The sequence below is a fragment of the Glossina fuscipes genome, unplaced genomic scaffold, assembly GCF_014805625.2.
Source record: "Glossina fuscipes isolate IAEA_lab_2018 unplaced genomic scaffold, Yale_Gfus_2 0, whole genome shotgun sequence".
Lineage (NCBI taxonomy): Eukaryota > Metazoa > Arthropoda > Insecta > Diptera > Glossinidae > Glossina > Glossina fuscipes.
This window is the reverse complement of record NW_023998414.1, coordinates 13,965,523-13,981,487: the sequence shown is the minus strand read 5'-3', so window position 1 is coordinate 13,981,487 and position 15,965 is coordinate 13,965,523. Positions and strand designations below refer to the sequence as shown.

Below are 15,965 nucleotides of genomic sequence, written 5' to 3'. Positions count from 1 at the left end.
AATATAAAACTTAAAGAGAAAAATAAACTACTAATGCAAAACATAAAAAAAAAAAGAAAAAAAAAAAAACAAACAAACAATATCGATAGCCATGATTTTATATATATAAATGCATTTTTTTACTTAAGAAAACGAAAAAAAAAAAAAATTTAAATATGAAAAAGAAAAACCAATGAAACGACAGACACAGATTGTAATAAATTACATAAAAAAAAAAAAAAAAATGTTCTAAAAATTGATCAAAACCGACCGAAGTAGTTTAGATGGATTGGAAAGTTTAGTTCAGTTTATTTTTCAGCTTTCTATGACTTTGTAATTGACTTTTCTCAGGCGGTATTTTTTTGCAATTTTTGTAAAACTTTAATACCCTGCTCCTGATATTCTTGTTTGGACATCCAATAAGCGTCGCGATCTTTTGTAACCTCAGCTAGAACTGCACCCCCGATAAACACCATATCCTTCCGTCGAGGAGGATCTTCAATACGAATTTTAAATTTCTATAAATAAAAATAATATTAATATAATTAGTGGAATTCATTTCTATTTATGATGATTTATCGTATACCTCCAATTTATCGCTATCGTTTTTTAGTACACGTTCTAAATATAATTGTTTAATTTCCCTTTCTAAACGACTTGGTAGACCTGGATACATGGTGGAGCCGCCTGATAATACTATATGTTTGTACAATTCGGGCCGCATATCTATATCGGCTGCCTGTATCGTGTTAAACACTAATTCGGCTATGCCTTGACCCTCCACATTGATAAGATGCGGTTGGAATAAGGCTTCAGGAGCTTCAAAACGTTCACCGCCCACTTTTATTACACGTCCATCAGGCAATGTATAAGATTCTACTAGCACTGTCGTTTCCAAAGCTAGTCTCTGTTCCATTTCAATATTGTAACCAATGTAACAAAGTTTCTCTTTCATCATGCGGACAGTTTCAAAATCTGCGGAATGATTAAAAGCGTAGCCACGCAGCAGTAATAACTGTAGTAGAATTGAATCTTATAATAATAAAAAAAAGAAAATACAAGCAAGAAAAGCATATTCACCTTAATTAAATATCTCGTTATATCACGGCCGGCAATATCCAATCGCCGCGTTAAATGTGGCAAAGCAAATTCTTCATAAACAGGACATATATGCGTTACACCATCACCGGAATCAATCACCACGCCCGATATTAGACCTTGCGCATATAATGTCAACATGGCTTGTATCGCAATATAAGTTGAATCGAAGCCATATTTCTCAAACATAATCTAATGCATTTTATATGGGAACTCAAATCATTATTTATTTATTTCAAGTTTCTACTCATCAATCTCTAAGTACCTCAATCATTTTCTCACGATTTTTTAAGGGATTCATTGGTGCTTCCGTTAGCAATATTTTAGAATTTGTTGGATCGATATTCATTTTCTTGGGCCCGAATGTATAATCCCACACGTGGCACATATCTTCCCAATTTCGCACCACACCGTTTTCCATGGGATATGATACCTCAAGCAATGAACGCAATTGTGAAGCTTCATCGCCAACCATCAAATCCTGTAATAGCGTTTTTTTTTTTTTTGTTCTTTTTCTTTTTTTTTTCTCTTTTCTTTATTTTTTTTTTTGGGCCCCCGCCCCCCCGACATAAAATATTTTTGACTGTTGTTGAGATCGTTGAAATAATTGATCTGTTAGGTCTTTTAGGAAATTAAAACCCCATCAAAATTACAACAAGTAATAAAAACAACAACAGCAATGATTTCGTATGTGCAAGAAGAAAAATTGATTTTAATTTTTTTTGCAATGATAAAGAATTTTTCGTTCGCAAAAATCTGCATCTGTATATGAATTAGCAAATAAAACGAACCATTCATTGAGCTTCGATGTGAATAGTAAACAACCTTATAAAGTATTGGAATAGTCGAAAAAGTCATGACACAAATTTTGTTTTTTGTTTCAGTTTCAAGCCACCTATTTCCTATTAATCTACTCAGTTCTCAACACTTTCACGTAACAACATCCAATGAAGTTCGCCAAAATTATAAGATATAATTATAAGAAATCGCTTCTAATTGATATGCAAGCGTTTATAGAGCATTAGCACGACATTTATTGATGATACTCCGCTTGATTAGTTGAATGAGTTACTAATTGCCATTACCCGTTCAATGTTCGCGGATGCAAACTTCAATTCTGTAGAGTTTTCATCGCTCGTAGCTGCAATGTATGCTCAGTTGGTAAAGGCATAACACTTATGGCTTGATCATATACGCCTTAGGCTGTCTTCAATCACCTTCCTATCTCTCTCTCTCTATTTCCTTGGACAGACATGGATAAATCAACTCAGAATTTCACTCTGATCAATATCTTACAGTGATGGATACAATAATAATTATTAATGACAATACAAGTCATATAATAATAATCGTTGCTATAATTAAGATTGATGTGCCAATACGACTGTAGACTCTCTTATGAAACGATTGCAAACCCAGTAATATCGTATATGAATGCCATAACTGTAATACATTATACAATGTGCAAGCCAAGCATAGATGCGGTATAGATAGATTAAAGGGCCTAACAATCATTTCGATAGTGAGCTTTGATAGTAATAGTGTTAATAAAAAATAGTCTTAAAATTGATAAATGTTTATGGTCAGGCAGGATTAGATACATTGGCCGAATAGAATTTTTCTCATATAAATATTCTGGCGACAGCGTATAAGCTTGTTCAAGAAATACTTTGGATATTAAGGTACGTGGAAAGAGCGGAATCAAAGATCTTAAGCTTTTGGAAGCTTTATGGTGATGCTGTTCCGCTATATCCCAATTGGCGGTTTTGATTTCAAGGGTTTAAATACGGTGACTTTGATCTCCATAGAAAAGAACATCTCGGATGATCAAAAAAGTTCGAAGACTTGTTAGACGAACAGCTTACCAGTTGATGAATCAGCCGGAAAGATCCAAAAGGAGGGAAAATGGCTGCCATACGAATTGGCTGAAAATGCCAATTCGAACCATTTCACGTCGCGGTTCCATTGCGTGCCAGACAAAAAAAGACGAGATTTCTGTAGCGTATTGTGACTGACGATGCTTTCATAGTCCATCATCTTTGTAAGGGTCTACCACGACAATTTCTATCCCAAAAAGTCAATTAGTCCAGGAGACCCGTGCGCATCGATACCGAACCGAACCATACAGTTTTGTCGTGCATATGGTGGGATCAACAAAGTATAATGTATTACGAGCTGCTATAACTGAATGAAACTGTTACTGTAGATGTCTGGAAGGCGGTTACCAGACGCATAATCATCCTCTTGCATGACAAAGTTCAGCCACACGTTGCAAGAGTTGTCAAGAATACATCGTGACTACTCGAATGGGGCGTTCTTATATAGGTAGCGTATTCAACAAACAGAGCGCGTTCTGACTACCACTTATTCAAATCGATGCACCATGCCTTGATTGGGTTTAATGATTGGATCGCTGCCAAACTAATAACCGTTCTTTCGACACGGTACCGCCATGGTGCCAGAGAAATGGGCAAAAAATTGTAGAAAATGATGGAAAATATTTTCTTTGATATATATTATATAAAAATGATCAAAGTACATGCAAGCACCTAATAATAATAATACGGCGCCATAAGCCGCATATCCGATAAAGGAACGGTTTTTTTGAAAGTATATCTTATTAAGCATAATTCTAATCGAAAATAGACAGTCGTGTAAATTGTGTAACTTTTTTTTTTTTATTTTCTTCTAATCTTTTAAAATCAATTTTCCGCATTTAGACAGAGATGAGAAGGCAATATTCATCTTATAATTGAGAATAAAGTAAGATGATGTCATGACTTCTTCTATAACCCAATAATATATAATATATGTTGCCTTCACGATACGCTATGCTTATGTAAAAAAACATATATATTTATATATAAAATATCTGTTGTAAGAGTTTAAGAAAAATTTGGATACAAATGAATTTATTTTTAATGAATAAATATAAAAAAGGAATACCCGCATTCTGGCACCGTCCAACGAAATTCTTGGTTCTAAATTTTTTACTAATTAACTGAACGCTCCTCAGATATATGCATAAAATCAAATGTGATCCTATCGATGAGGCCCGTGAGGATCTTCTGATCCCTGCCAGAATAGGAGTATCAACTTTAAAATATTGGAAAAAATTTTTATAACAAACATTCTATTAAAATAAATGAAAAAAAAAAAAAAAACCGTTTAAAATCTTAATTATTTATTAAGGAAATTCCAACATTTTGAAACATGATCTTTTTATAACGAGAACCAAACGTACGAATTTTATATATATATATATATATATATATTTAAAAAAAAAATAAAAATAATAATAATAATAAAAAGAACTAAGAAAGCCAAATTCGGCTTAAATCAAGCCTTGAATGACCATCACTTAAAGCTAATAATATAAAATATTAGCTATTTATTTCTTATCTGTGGACCGTTCAATTTCAAATGCATTAAGATTTGTATTTTTTATTTATTGAAATCTTTACGTAATCCTGATAAATACTCCAAAGATTGAGGTATACTCAGTCGTTTTGCCTTTTGCAAATAAGTTTATACTTTCAAACTTGATCTGATCAACTTGACGGTAAATTAAATAAAGATTAGAGCGCTTTTACATAAGAGCGCCTCATGTCGTTTTATATCCTAACCTTTAAACATGGAACGGTAAGGGACCATTGTAAATGTTTCGATAAATGATCGACAGAATGCTTTGCTTATGTAATCAATAGTACGCCAATACGTAAAGCGCAAGGAATGGAGAGAATATTCAGGTTTTAGATGAAAACAATTGCGTATGAACGGATTGCTGCACAGATTATGGAGTTTTTTTTCCCGATTGGATACTTTTATGACCGGTTTTTTTCATTTTTTGTTCAAAAATTTGCTTGCGATTACGGAAACTAGAATTTTGTGTTATTCTAAAAACGGATAAAACTTTTCGGTAGATCTATTATATATAGTCAGCGAGTTTAAATTGATCTTGATTGAGGGTCAAACTGATATAAGGCACCAGACTGACTTTTAATGAATATTTATTTAAATGAATTTCCTCTGTGTTTTTGTTGGTGTTTGAATTTTTTTTACCGTTCGTTGCAAGCTAACAATTAACATTTTCGTAATTGATTTGGATAACAGTTAAACCCAAGATAAACCTAAGAAACATATATGAATCTTTCGATAGGAATTTTTTTTTTTTGGGCTTCACAAACGCAACCATCTCACTGATATAATCGAGAATGTCTAAGTGATGGGCATTAAAATTTATTCAAAAATAACATCAAAATATATTACAAGTATTTACATGCAAATTAAAAGCATAGTAAAAGTTTAAATCAAACTAACTTTTGGAAACAAATTGAAAAAAAAAAAAAAAAAAAATATTGATACAAAACTCATAGCAAAGTGAAAAGAATGCAACAAAACAATGGCAGCAACGATTAAAATAGCAAAAAACTAATAAAAGATTATTCTCTTTAAAGAGAAAAACGAATAATAATTAAAAAATTCAAAACGATAACTAGTTTGCCGTAAAGAAATGATGAAACGAAAACTAAAAACATTTCTTATTATCAAAATCAAAAACAAAATGAACAAATATTTAGCGGACTTTAAAGACTTACATCGACGTGTAAATCCTGTAAAATATTCAAAAACGAATCCAAAAAATATACATATAAATAAAAAGAGAACAAAATATACAATCATGTAAGAGTTAAGTATATATATAAAATTGTTTTTTTTTTTTTTCTACTTATTTTTTATTTATTTATTTATTTTTTTTTTTTTGTGTTTCAATTAATATGAACTAATTTGATTAAGGAAACGAATCCCTTAGAAATGAACGTAGAAAGGGATTAACTTACCTTAACTTCAATGTCACCGATTTTATTTACCGCACGTATAATTGGCCTGCCAACCATTGAAGGGAATATATGCGCTGGAAAATTACTGCCAGCATAACCGCATTTTACAAACTGGAAACAAAAAAAGAGTAAAAAGGAAGTAAATAAGCAAATAGTAAACATCCCTATATACGTAAGTACATACACAAATAATGCATATTTTTAAGCAGAAAGATTTGTTGAAATATTAAGACAATTTCTTTAAGCACCTTTACGAACTTCAATACACCTAATGGGAGGTCTTCAAATCATGCTATCTGTGATTGAAAAGTACTACTAAAATTTCTATAATGAGAGCAATTCTCCTTTGCTCTTTTATTGTAATAATTATCTAATGTATATCAAATGTTTATTAATTAACTAACAACAGTTTCTTTTGTGAGATTTTCTGCATAGCACAACTATGGAAGATAGCAAAGCATATATATTAATGCTTAAGCTATGAGTAATATGTACATAAATGCAAGTATATGAATATATGAAAATTACTACATATATTGCAATGGGTGGGTGCAAGAAGCCTGTGGAAAAGCAACATTGAAAATAAAAAACACCATAGGATCGTTCATCGCCACTGCCTTACCCTAACCCTAACCCGTAAAGAAATCGAAACGTATCAAGTGTCATCACCCGAAACGAATATATGTCACTAGTGTATGAGTTTTATTTTACATTCGTTTTCCTCCGTTTGCTTTCTATTAAAACTTAACAGAAAAAAAAAGGTTAACAAACTAAAATCCATGCATTTATTACTTACCCCGGTTCCATTGTCGCAAACAATTACATTACGTCCCTTACTATCCATATTTTTTTCTTTCTTGTTCAGTCTTTTTAAGGCGTGGATGATCTTATTTTATTATTTCAAGATACTAAACATAAACAATTGCAAAACTTTATGCTTAATCACTAATTGAATATCTATCGCAATTCAATTATCATTTAATTATCTATATTTACGTTCGAAGATAATGTTAAACTAAAAAAAATATTTTATTTTCACAACTCTCATCGATGAATAATAATATCAGAAATCTGCGGGTGACATTTCTTAGAACTACACCTGTCAGCAGAGTACACAGCCGCTAGCCTTAATATAAAAGACGTTAATAAGACGGGGATGTCAAATAAATGTTGAAAAAATATGTTACAGAGCGTTGCAAAATGTTGTATAACTTAATACTATGTTTAAAATTAGAAAATTAATTATTATAGACAAATATCAATGCAAAATTGTCATAGTGGATAAAGTATTTTGTCGTTGTAATAAGTTTGTTCACTCAATCGTTACGTTTGTTACGGAGTAGTAGCTGTATTCGTTACAACTAGTTATATTTAAAAGTAGACAAAGAACAAAACTAACAAAGGAGAAGGTGTTCTCATTTTCCTATTTAAGTTTAGGCGGCAGATACAATTGAAATCCTGTCGCAATCAACTACTGGCAGCATATATTTTTAATAGGAAAACACCAATTTTTGCAAAATATATACCGCTTTTTGCTTAGCCACTCCAAAATCATATAAAACCTTGTCAGTATCTTTTTTTCTTGCTTTGTAAGTGTGAGTGGTTTTTTTTTATTGTCTCCTTACAAAATAAACATGCTTTGATAATTATCCAAATAAACAGTTTAAGATCAAAATATCAGTCGATTGAAGTATCAATCATATGATTTTATTTTGTCACATTAATAACATTGTTTCGATTTTTCATGCGCGCAAGTGTGGTAAGAGTTGGCAATCTAAATGCATTGCCGCAATGAAGCATGCAAACTATTTTCTATGCTGTACGCACAATGCACAAAGCATACGCAGGCATCATGTTTAGCTCTTAATGCTTTATATAGATTTGTGCTACTACATATGCACATATGCATATATGCACTATACAAAAATTCATTTATTTATTATTGGAAATTCACTCTCGTATAGAGAGAAGAATAGCTTTTCATTCAGTTACAAAAGCTTTTATTGCCGGCTTTCCTAATTGTTTGGTAAATAAGTTAATAATATTTTCTCACTTATGCTAAATTCACTTTGCTTTCTTTTCTTGTGAACGTTGGTTTTTGACTTTTCTGAGAGTAAAAACCATTGGAATTTGACTCTGGCAATTATTTCGCTAAACAATTCAATACCGTTTAGGGCGGTTACATTTTAAAGCATTCTATGTTAAAAGGATTAATTAATATAATGCAAGTATTTCCTTCTAATCTTCTATATTAAAATTCAAAGGTTTTTATTAGCGTACCAGTAGTAAATTTAGCTTAATTTCAATTTAAAGCTTATTAGTAACTATTGTGTAAACGTAGTGACTTTATTAAGTAAAGGCGATAGGCATATGAAAAATATTTAGTGCTAACTATTTAGATTTAGTTAATAAGCAAAAATGCTTCTAAAAAACTTAAATAAGTGACAAATATAATTGATTTATTTGTAGTCTTAACTTTAGGTTTTTCAAAATTATGAGCAGCAAGTGATCGAATAAGAAATAATCTCTTTTACATCCTAAAGAAGGCCTTTTTCCGATCCTTTTTTTCAAATAATCACTCTTTGAGTATGGTAACCATATTCTATAATCTAATCAGATCTTTATATCTGGCAATACTACATTGCACGAAAAATAAGATTTTGTCGATTTAATTGCAAAAAAATTGTGTACTTTTTCCTGAAAAAAACAGAAAACTATTGGAAAAAAGACTCTTGAAAAAAAATTAAGTGATATAAATATATGCACGAAAATGTTTTAAAAGCGACGAGATTAGGGAATCATTTGATGAATAATTAGCATATTTAATTAAACAAAACTAACAACAGAATTTTTCTGGTAAAAGTCATTTCCAAAGCGAGAAGGACAAAAATTGTAGAGAATTTTTTTGTAATTTGATTATTTTCGAGGAGAACGTTTCTGTCGGTTTTGGAAAGGTGCTTAGGGAACTTACACAATACGACGAGAATTTCAGTGTTTTGCTTCTTTATTTTGTTCAAAGAAAAACCCGCAAAATTAGTTTTCGCAAAGCAATTCTATGATAAATACAGAATTGCCTTGAAGTGTAAGTAAAAATAAGTGCGTGTGAGCATTGCGCGTACAAAAAGAATAATAGAAACGAAAACCTCGATTCAGTGGAATTCAGTAGTGTATTGTGTATCGTTTAAAAATAAATAAATAAACCAAATATAATTTGGTGTAAAATGTCGGCAACTCAGACAGCAACTACGCAAGGCAATCAGTCGGCTGGTGGCGGTGATCAGCAACAATCTTCTTCAGTCATCACACCAGATAGTCCCACACGTAACTTGAGATCCACTTTGAATACCACGGAACGTGTTATTGATAGTGTGCCATTTCCACCCAGTCACAAATTAACGATGCCTGAGGTGTTTTCGGATCAACGTACAGGCAAACCGAATCATGATTTACTGAAGCAACACTTTATTTTGGAAGGGCGCATTGAAGAAGCTCCAGCTTTACGGATTATACAGGAGGGTGCTGCCTTGTTACGTCAAGAGAAAACTATGATCGATATAGAAGCTCCGGTGACAGTGTGCGGTGATATACATGGCCAATTTTACGACCTGATGAAACTTTTCGAGGTTGGTGGATCTCCAGCAACAACTAAGTACCTCTTCTTAGGTGATTATGTTGATCGAGGTTACTTTAGCATTGAATGTGTTTTGTACCTATGGTCTTTGAAAATTACCTATCCGAACACGTTGTTTCTGTTGCGTGGTAATCACGAGTGCCGTCATCTGACTGAATATTTCACTTTCAAACAGGAATGCAAAATAAAATACTCGGAGCGTGTGTACGATGCCTGTATGGAAGCTTTCGATTGTTTACCGCTGGCGGCCCTTATGAATCAACAGTTTTTGTGCGTACACGGTGGCCTTTCGCCCGAAATACATGAATTGGAGGACATACGACGGTTAGACCGTTTTAAAGAGCCCCCTGCTTTTGGACCAATGTGCGATTTGCTGTGGTCTGATCCATTGGAGGACTTTGGCAATGAGAAAAACTCCGATTTTTACACACATAACTCCGTACGCGGCTGTTCGTATTTTTACAGCTATGCCGCTTGTTGTGACTTCCTGCAAAATAATAACCTTTTATCGATTATACGGGCCCATGAAGCACAAGATGCTGGATATCGCATGTATCGTAAAAGTCAAACCACCGGTTTCCCTTCCCTTATCACCATTTTCTCGGCTCCTAATTATCTAGATGTGTATAACAATAAGGCTGCCGTGCTTAAATATGAAAATAATGTTATGAATATACGACAGTTTAATTGTTCGCCTCACCCTTATTGGCTTCCGAATTTCATGGATGTGTTTACTTGGTCGTTACCATTTGTAGGCGAAAAGGTGACCGAAATGCTAGTTAATGTATTGAATATATGCTCGGATGATGAGCTAATGACGGAAGAAAGTGAAGAGCCTTTATCCGACGATGAGGCTGCAATACGTAAAGAAGTCATTCGCAATAAGATACGGGCTATCGGCAAGATGGCACGTGTTTTCTCTGTGTTACGTGAAGAATCCGAATCTGTGTTGCAACTTAAAGGACTTACACCCACCGGAGCCTTGCCATTGGGTGCACTGTCGGGTGGCAAGCAATCACTTAAGAATGCCATGCAAGGCTTCTCACCCAATCACAAAATCACCTCATTTGCCGAAGCTAAAGGATTGGATGCAGTCAATGAAAGAATGCCACCGAGACGTGACCAACCACCAACGCCCACCAGTGAGGAACAAAATAATCTGGCCGGCGGCGGAAATGATAATATCAATAGCAATACAAACAACAATGCCTCTCATAATGGGTAATTAGTAGGCCAGTAAGCAATATTTAGAATGAAAAAAGGAGAAATATATATAAATACATATATATATATATAAATACATATATATATATATATATAAATATAATATATATATGTGTATATATATATATTTCCCATAAAAGATTTTTTTCTTGAAATTTTTTTGGAATTTTCTGAAATCGGTTATATAATGTATGAAGCGTTTACCTATTTTTTAATTTTTATTTTAATTTTTTTTTTTTTCCTTTTTTTTTTTGCGTATTTGATGAAAAGAAATTTTACTATTTATATGTAAAAGCAAGGGAGATTGTTTTTAAAATAAATTTCAACACCTCGAAAAGCAATGGGAATATAAAGCCCGATGAAATTCATCTTATAGCCTATTATATTTTAAAGCACTAAACAAAAGTTAACTTTAAACGCGACTTATCTTGCTTCTAGGTATATATGATAAGTTCACTTTTTATCAAATGCTTCAGAAAAAGCCAAGTGCTTCTCAGATTGTATCGTCAATTCCAGAAATTACCAGAAAATTCTGAGAAAAATATTTATTCATGACAAACGTATTGTACTTGTATCAAAAACATCATATAATTACAGAGCATTGTACATTTAGCAAAGGATTTCCGATTGAAAATCGGAAAATAACTCTCGTAAATTTTCAATGGTTCTTAGTTTCTTCTAATAAATCTATCGAATCAAATATTATGAGAAAAAAATTTAATAGCGGAGTTTAAATAGTTCAAGATTAACCCGTCAAATAATTATCGTATTGAAAATGTACTTTCAAACGATTTATAAATACCGTTTGCGTATATAAATTTAAATTTATATTCAAAGAATGAACTCATTTAATAAGCACATATTTTTCACATACAATGATTAAGCGGAAAGGCGAATTGCTTTTGTATACAATTTCTTCTACGGTCAAATTTAAAATTCAGAATTTCAAGTTTTTAAATAAATTGTTAATATTAAGTTAAGGACTGATAAAGTCATCTTGATTCCGTCATGATTCCTATTTAAATTTTTATATATTAATTATTTATCTGCTTTTACGTTCATTTTCTTTAATGAACAACATTACCAAATCGAGGAATACTATACAGTTTAGGTTTTATAAATATAACCTTGTGTCAGTTTTGTTTTACTTAAAATTGCATTTAACTAAACTGAAGGGGTAAAAAAGCAAACTGCATTTTCAAAAGAAGTTTCTTATTTCTTTGCGCAATCTGTTGGTAAATATATTTTATTGTTTACAACACACACACACACACACACACACACACACACTACAAATGCAATCCAATGTTCGTTTAAAATTTTCAGTTACCCTACAAGTTGCTTAATTCAATATAATGGGATAACTACGCCTAGAGGGATAATGAGCAAACACCTAACGTAACGTTTAGCTAATGTTTTATGATAATTAATCGGAAAGTCTGTCTATCAGAAACTTAGCAGCAACAGATTATAACTGCATTTAATGTTTAATATTAAAAGCTACTTAAGGTATCAATTGCCTTGATATTAATAAATGTTAGATTTATAAATAGCATTCTTTCCGTCTATGCATAAATATGTAACGTAAAACGATTGATTTTAAACAAAAAAAACATCTCGTAATTAATTGCTGAATGGGCCTTGGTTATCTTTGAAGTTGGCAACTGCCGGTTGGCGACTATTAAAAATTTCATTGACGTGACGACATTAATCGAACCAGGGCCGAAAGTTGAGATCATGATGTGTAATGAAACTTTTACTAATTATATACGATTGTTCTTTTTTTTTGGAAATGAAACAAGTAAAAGGACGACAGCAGACCAGGGCGCATCATTAAATAATCTAAACCACTCTACAGTTATTCATATAACGATTTTTCAAAATGATCCGATCGCAAGCATTCCCGACGGTGTTTGTGTTTCGGCCCAAACATGTTCGTGTAAAAAATTTCATCGAAATCTCTCAAAAATGACGGTCTATAGGTTGAGTACAAGAAAAGGAGACGGACAGACTGTTAGGCAAGTTTAGATCGATTCGTAGTGTGCTTGTGAATAAAAGGTGTATCTATCTTAAATCCTTCTGGGTGTTACATACATTCGAGCAAATTTAATATACCCTTGTATCGCAAGTAGCATTGAGTGTAAAAATTTCAAGATATGAAAAATGGATATTTTAATCAATATATTCTTTACCTTGCTATAGGTGTAATGAATACTTTGTGAAAAGCTTTCAAGAGAAATTTCAATCTTTAATTAATATAAATGATATAACCCACATATATTTGATTTGATTGCAATTTTATTAACTAAGGCATGCATAGATAAAGAGCAAATGATTCCGAATATACTAAATTTTGCACATAAAAGCATTCAATTATACCTTTTCGCTGCGTTGAGCTGAGCTGAGATGTTCTTATCCTTGATCGTCTAACGTAAAAAGAAAACTTATTTCTTCGTAATGCGAGGGGTCCTTTAATGATAAATGACTGAGATTCGACCACAATCTTGCCCTTATGAACAGGATAGTCTTTCTCTCTCTCTCTCTCTCTCTCTCTCTCTCTCTCTCTCTCTCTCTCTCTGTCACTCTCTATCTATCTATCTATCTCTATCTCTATCTCTCGCTCTACTTAATCTTATAATGTCAAATGGGAGCAAAAGTTCTGTATAGAGAAGTATTTCGTTAACTAGAATCGCCTTAGCCGCTTTACGCATTGGCGTTTAAAATGAATGTTAAATATTTCTTGATTGAAGGCGACCAAGACCATATAAATTACTTGAAATTTTCGTTCTGTTTCCCTTTCTTCGTAAGAGGACTGACAGGCAGTTTACATTCGTTTGCTAAATGGTTTTACCGAAGCTTGACATTGCTCAGAAATCAAAGGCGATCAAACACATTGACATTGAATGGGGGTGAAAGGCTTTTTAATATATATTACATAGGGTCTCTGAAAAGGAATGGATAAGTCTAATATCGGCCTTCCCTTCCCTCCTTTTTTTTTTTTTTAAATGGTGGTAATGACTGGTAGCAGCTAAACAGATTAGATTTGAATAAAAATCTTTCAAAGGATTAAAATTGTAATGCAATATTTAATTCTTAAATGTGAAGTGAAGACATTGTGTCTTCTTTTCTTTTTTTTTTTTTTTTTTTTTAAGTATCAAATGCTGAAATACAATGCAATCGTTTATTGCGCAATTCATACAAAAAAAAAAAAATGAAAATATTTTTTTCCATTCCTCAATTTATTTTCTATTACGAAAATGTGTTGAGTACTCTTTTTTTTTTTTTTAATGCGATCGATTGCTTTTTGTAATGATGCACTTGGATTAATTTGAAACATAAATTAGTTGTACCTGTTGTTAAGTGAAGCGGTGCCCTCTCAAAGTGCTCTTGAATGATTTGTGTAAACTTAATAAATAGAAAAGACTTTAGATATCATTCTCTCATTTAAAGGTAATAGATTCCTGCTGTTTGTTACCCTTCTACCTTGTTAAGATAACGGATAACGTTAAACACTCAACTTTGATTGCATTTTAAATTATATTGGTCTACGGCACAGTTGATCAAAAACATTTACGTGCACCAATATTTCTAATAACAAATTTCACATTTTCGAATTACATATCTAAGCGTCGACTTCACTTAATTTTTGCATTGATTTACGTTAAAAAATTGTAATTTCCTAAATACCTTTCAAAGCATATCATTAAAGAATAACTTCTCTCCCTAAGGTGATAAAATTAAAAATTTTGCATTCGTCTTGAATCAGGTCTCACCTAAATATCAGCCAAACCATCTGGCAGTTAAGCCGTCCATCGTGTTTGCTTATCGTATTGCTACAAGCTTGCTTAGGCCGGAAATGTGATTGATTTGATTATAAAGTGAGAGGCAGGAAAGTGCCATTATATTAGATTGTTGTTCGGACAGTCATTTCGTTTCAATTCCAACCGTGAATTTCATTGCATTTTCGAACGGTATTTTCATTATATATGCTAACGGCTAATATACCAAGGCTTGTTGTTCAAAAGATTCGTTTGCTTCTGCGGAATGGATGTTGTTTGATGTGGAAATCATCAAAATCTGGCATATTTTACTCTTTTTACTTTGGAGAAAGCAGAAAGTGTCTTTAAGCAAGATGATCTTTAAATGGCATGAAGTTTAAAGTGATCGATGTCATCTAGGACATGACGCTTTTCTGTATTTCCAACTGGATCAGATTGGAAAAAGTTGACTTAAAGGTAAGGGAATGATTAAGATTTAGATATCGATTTAGAATCAATGTCTGCATCAATTAAAGTCTTGCCATCTGTCCGTTCATGTGTCCATTCGCCCGGCTAGTACTCAACAGGACTTGATTATACTTCTTGATGTAGACTCAACTGCTGCACCGAACTACATCTGTCTTTATATCCGTCTCTCTATCCGTCTAGTATACTTCTTACAAATTGTCGGAAATTTTGATGAGATTTGGCGTGAGCTGACATGTTTTATCGTAAGGACGAACGTTATTAAACGTGGTTGGGATCCGACTACCTTTTCGACCACTTCCCATATAATGTGCTATTTTAACAAGCCTTTAACAGGTAAGAAAGTTATATTCGCCGGCGACCGAATCTCGCATACCCATCGCTACGCTTTTTGTATTCCACTTTCCAAGCTCTTTTATTTGATGCACATATCGCTGGTATTATTGAGAAAAAATTAATTGCGGTGTATACCGTAGTCCTTTTAGAATTAACCCCATTTTTAGGGAAAAAACAAAATGAGTATACATCTATCTTACAAAAATGAAATATGAAAGAAATTTATTTGTAGAAATTACTAATAGTAGTAGCCAACCGCTCAAAGTTCACGATCCCTCGATATAGGGCGAATATAAAAGCTTAACTTATTTGTTTACGCGATTAAATTGAAAAGGACTCTTGACGCTGGCCAAACTTACGGTTTACAAGTGATACCGTTTAAATTGGACTAACAACAAGTTCACATAATATATGGCATATGGATATTAAAGGAAGGAATGCCTATATAAAATTTCGTTTTTTCACACGTGTCCGTGAACTCTCTTGACTAACTGTGCCTTTGTAGAGATTTATTTATCATTTCCTTTTTTGCTGCAATTCAAACTTTGCCATAACAAAAAAACATACATACATACATACATACATACATACATACATACATACATACATACA

The 15,965-nt window shown here is 32.5% G+C and overlaps 2 protein-coding genes across 3 annotated transcripts; one reads left to right on the top strand and one right to left on the bottom strand.

Annotated features, from left to right (window-relative positions):
• Positions 1-114: 114 nt before the first annotated feature.
• Positions 115-6,982, bottom strand: LOC119639790 (actin-related protein 2). 2 transcript variants are annotated; one of them, XM_038037460.1, is made up of 7 exons: positions 6,715-6,982; positions 5,919-6,029; positions 5,676-5,690; positions 1,343-1,558; positions 1,060-1,269; positions 566-994; positions 115-497 (listed from the first exon to the last, which is right to left on the bottom strand). In XM_038037460.1, the coding sequence occupies exons 1-7, from the start codon at positions 6,760-6,762 to the stop codon at positions 327-329; spliced, it is 1,200 nt and encodes a 399-aa protein (XP_037893388.1). In that variant the 5' UTR covers positions 6,763-6,982; the 3' UTR covers positions 115-326. The 2 variants fall into 2 exon arrangements, with proteins under 2 accessions (XP_037893388.1, XP_037893398.1); XM_038037470.1 differs by lacking the exon at positions 5,676-5,690.
• Positions 6,983-8,634: 1,652 nt separating this feature from the next.
• On the top strand, positions 8,635-10,851 carry LOC119635192 (serine/threonine-protein phosphatase 2B catalytic subunit 2). The gene has a single exon (XM_038029877.1). It carries the CDS (start codon positions 9,140-9,142, stop codon positions 10,772-10,774), a length of 1,635 nt encoding a protein of 544 aa, XP_037885805.1. The 5' UTR covers positions 8,635-9,139; the 3' UTR covers positions 10,775-10,851.
• Positions 10,852-15,965: the final 5,114 nt, after the last annotated feature.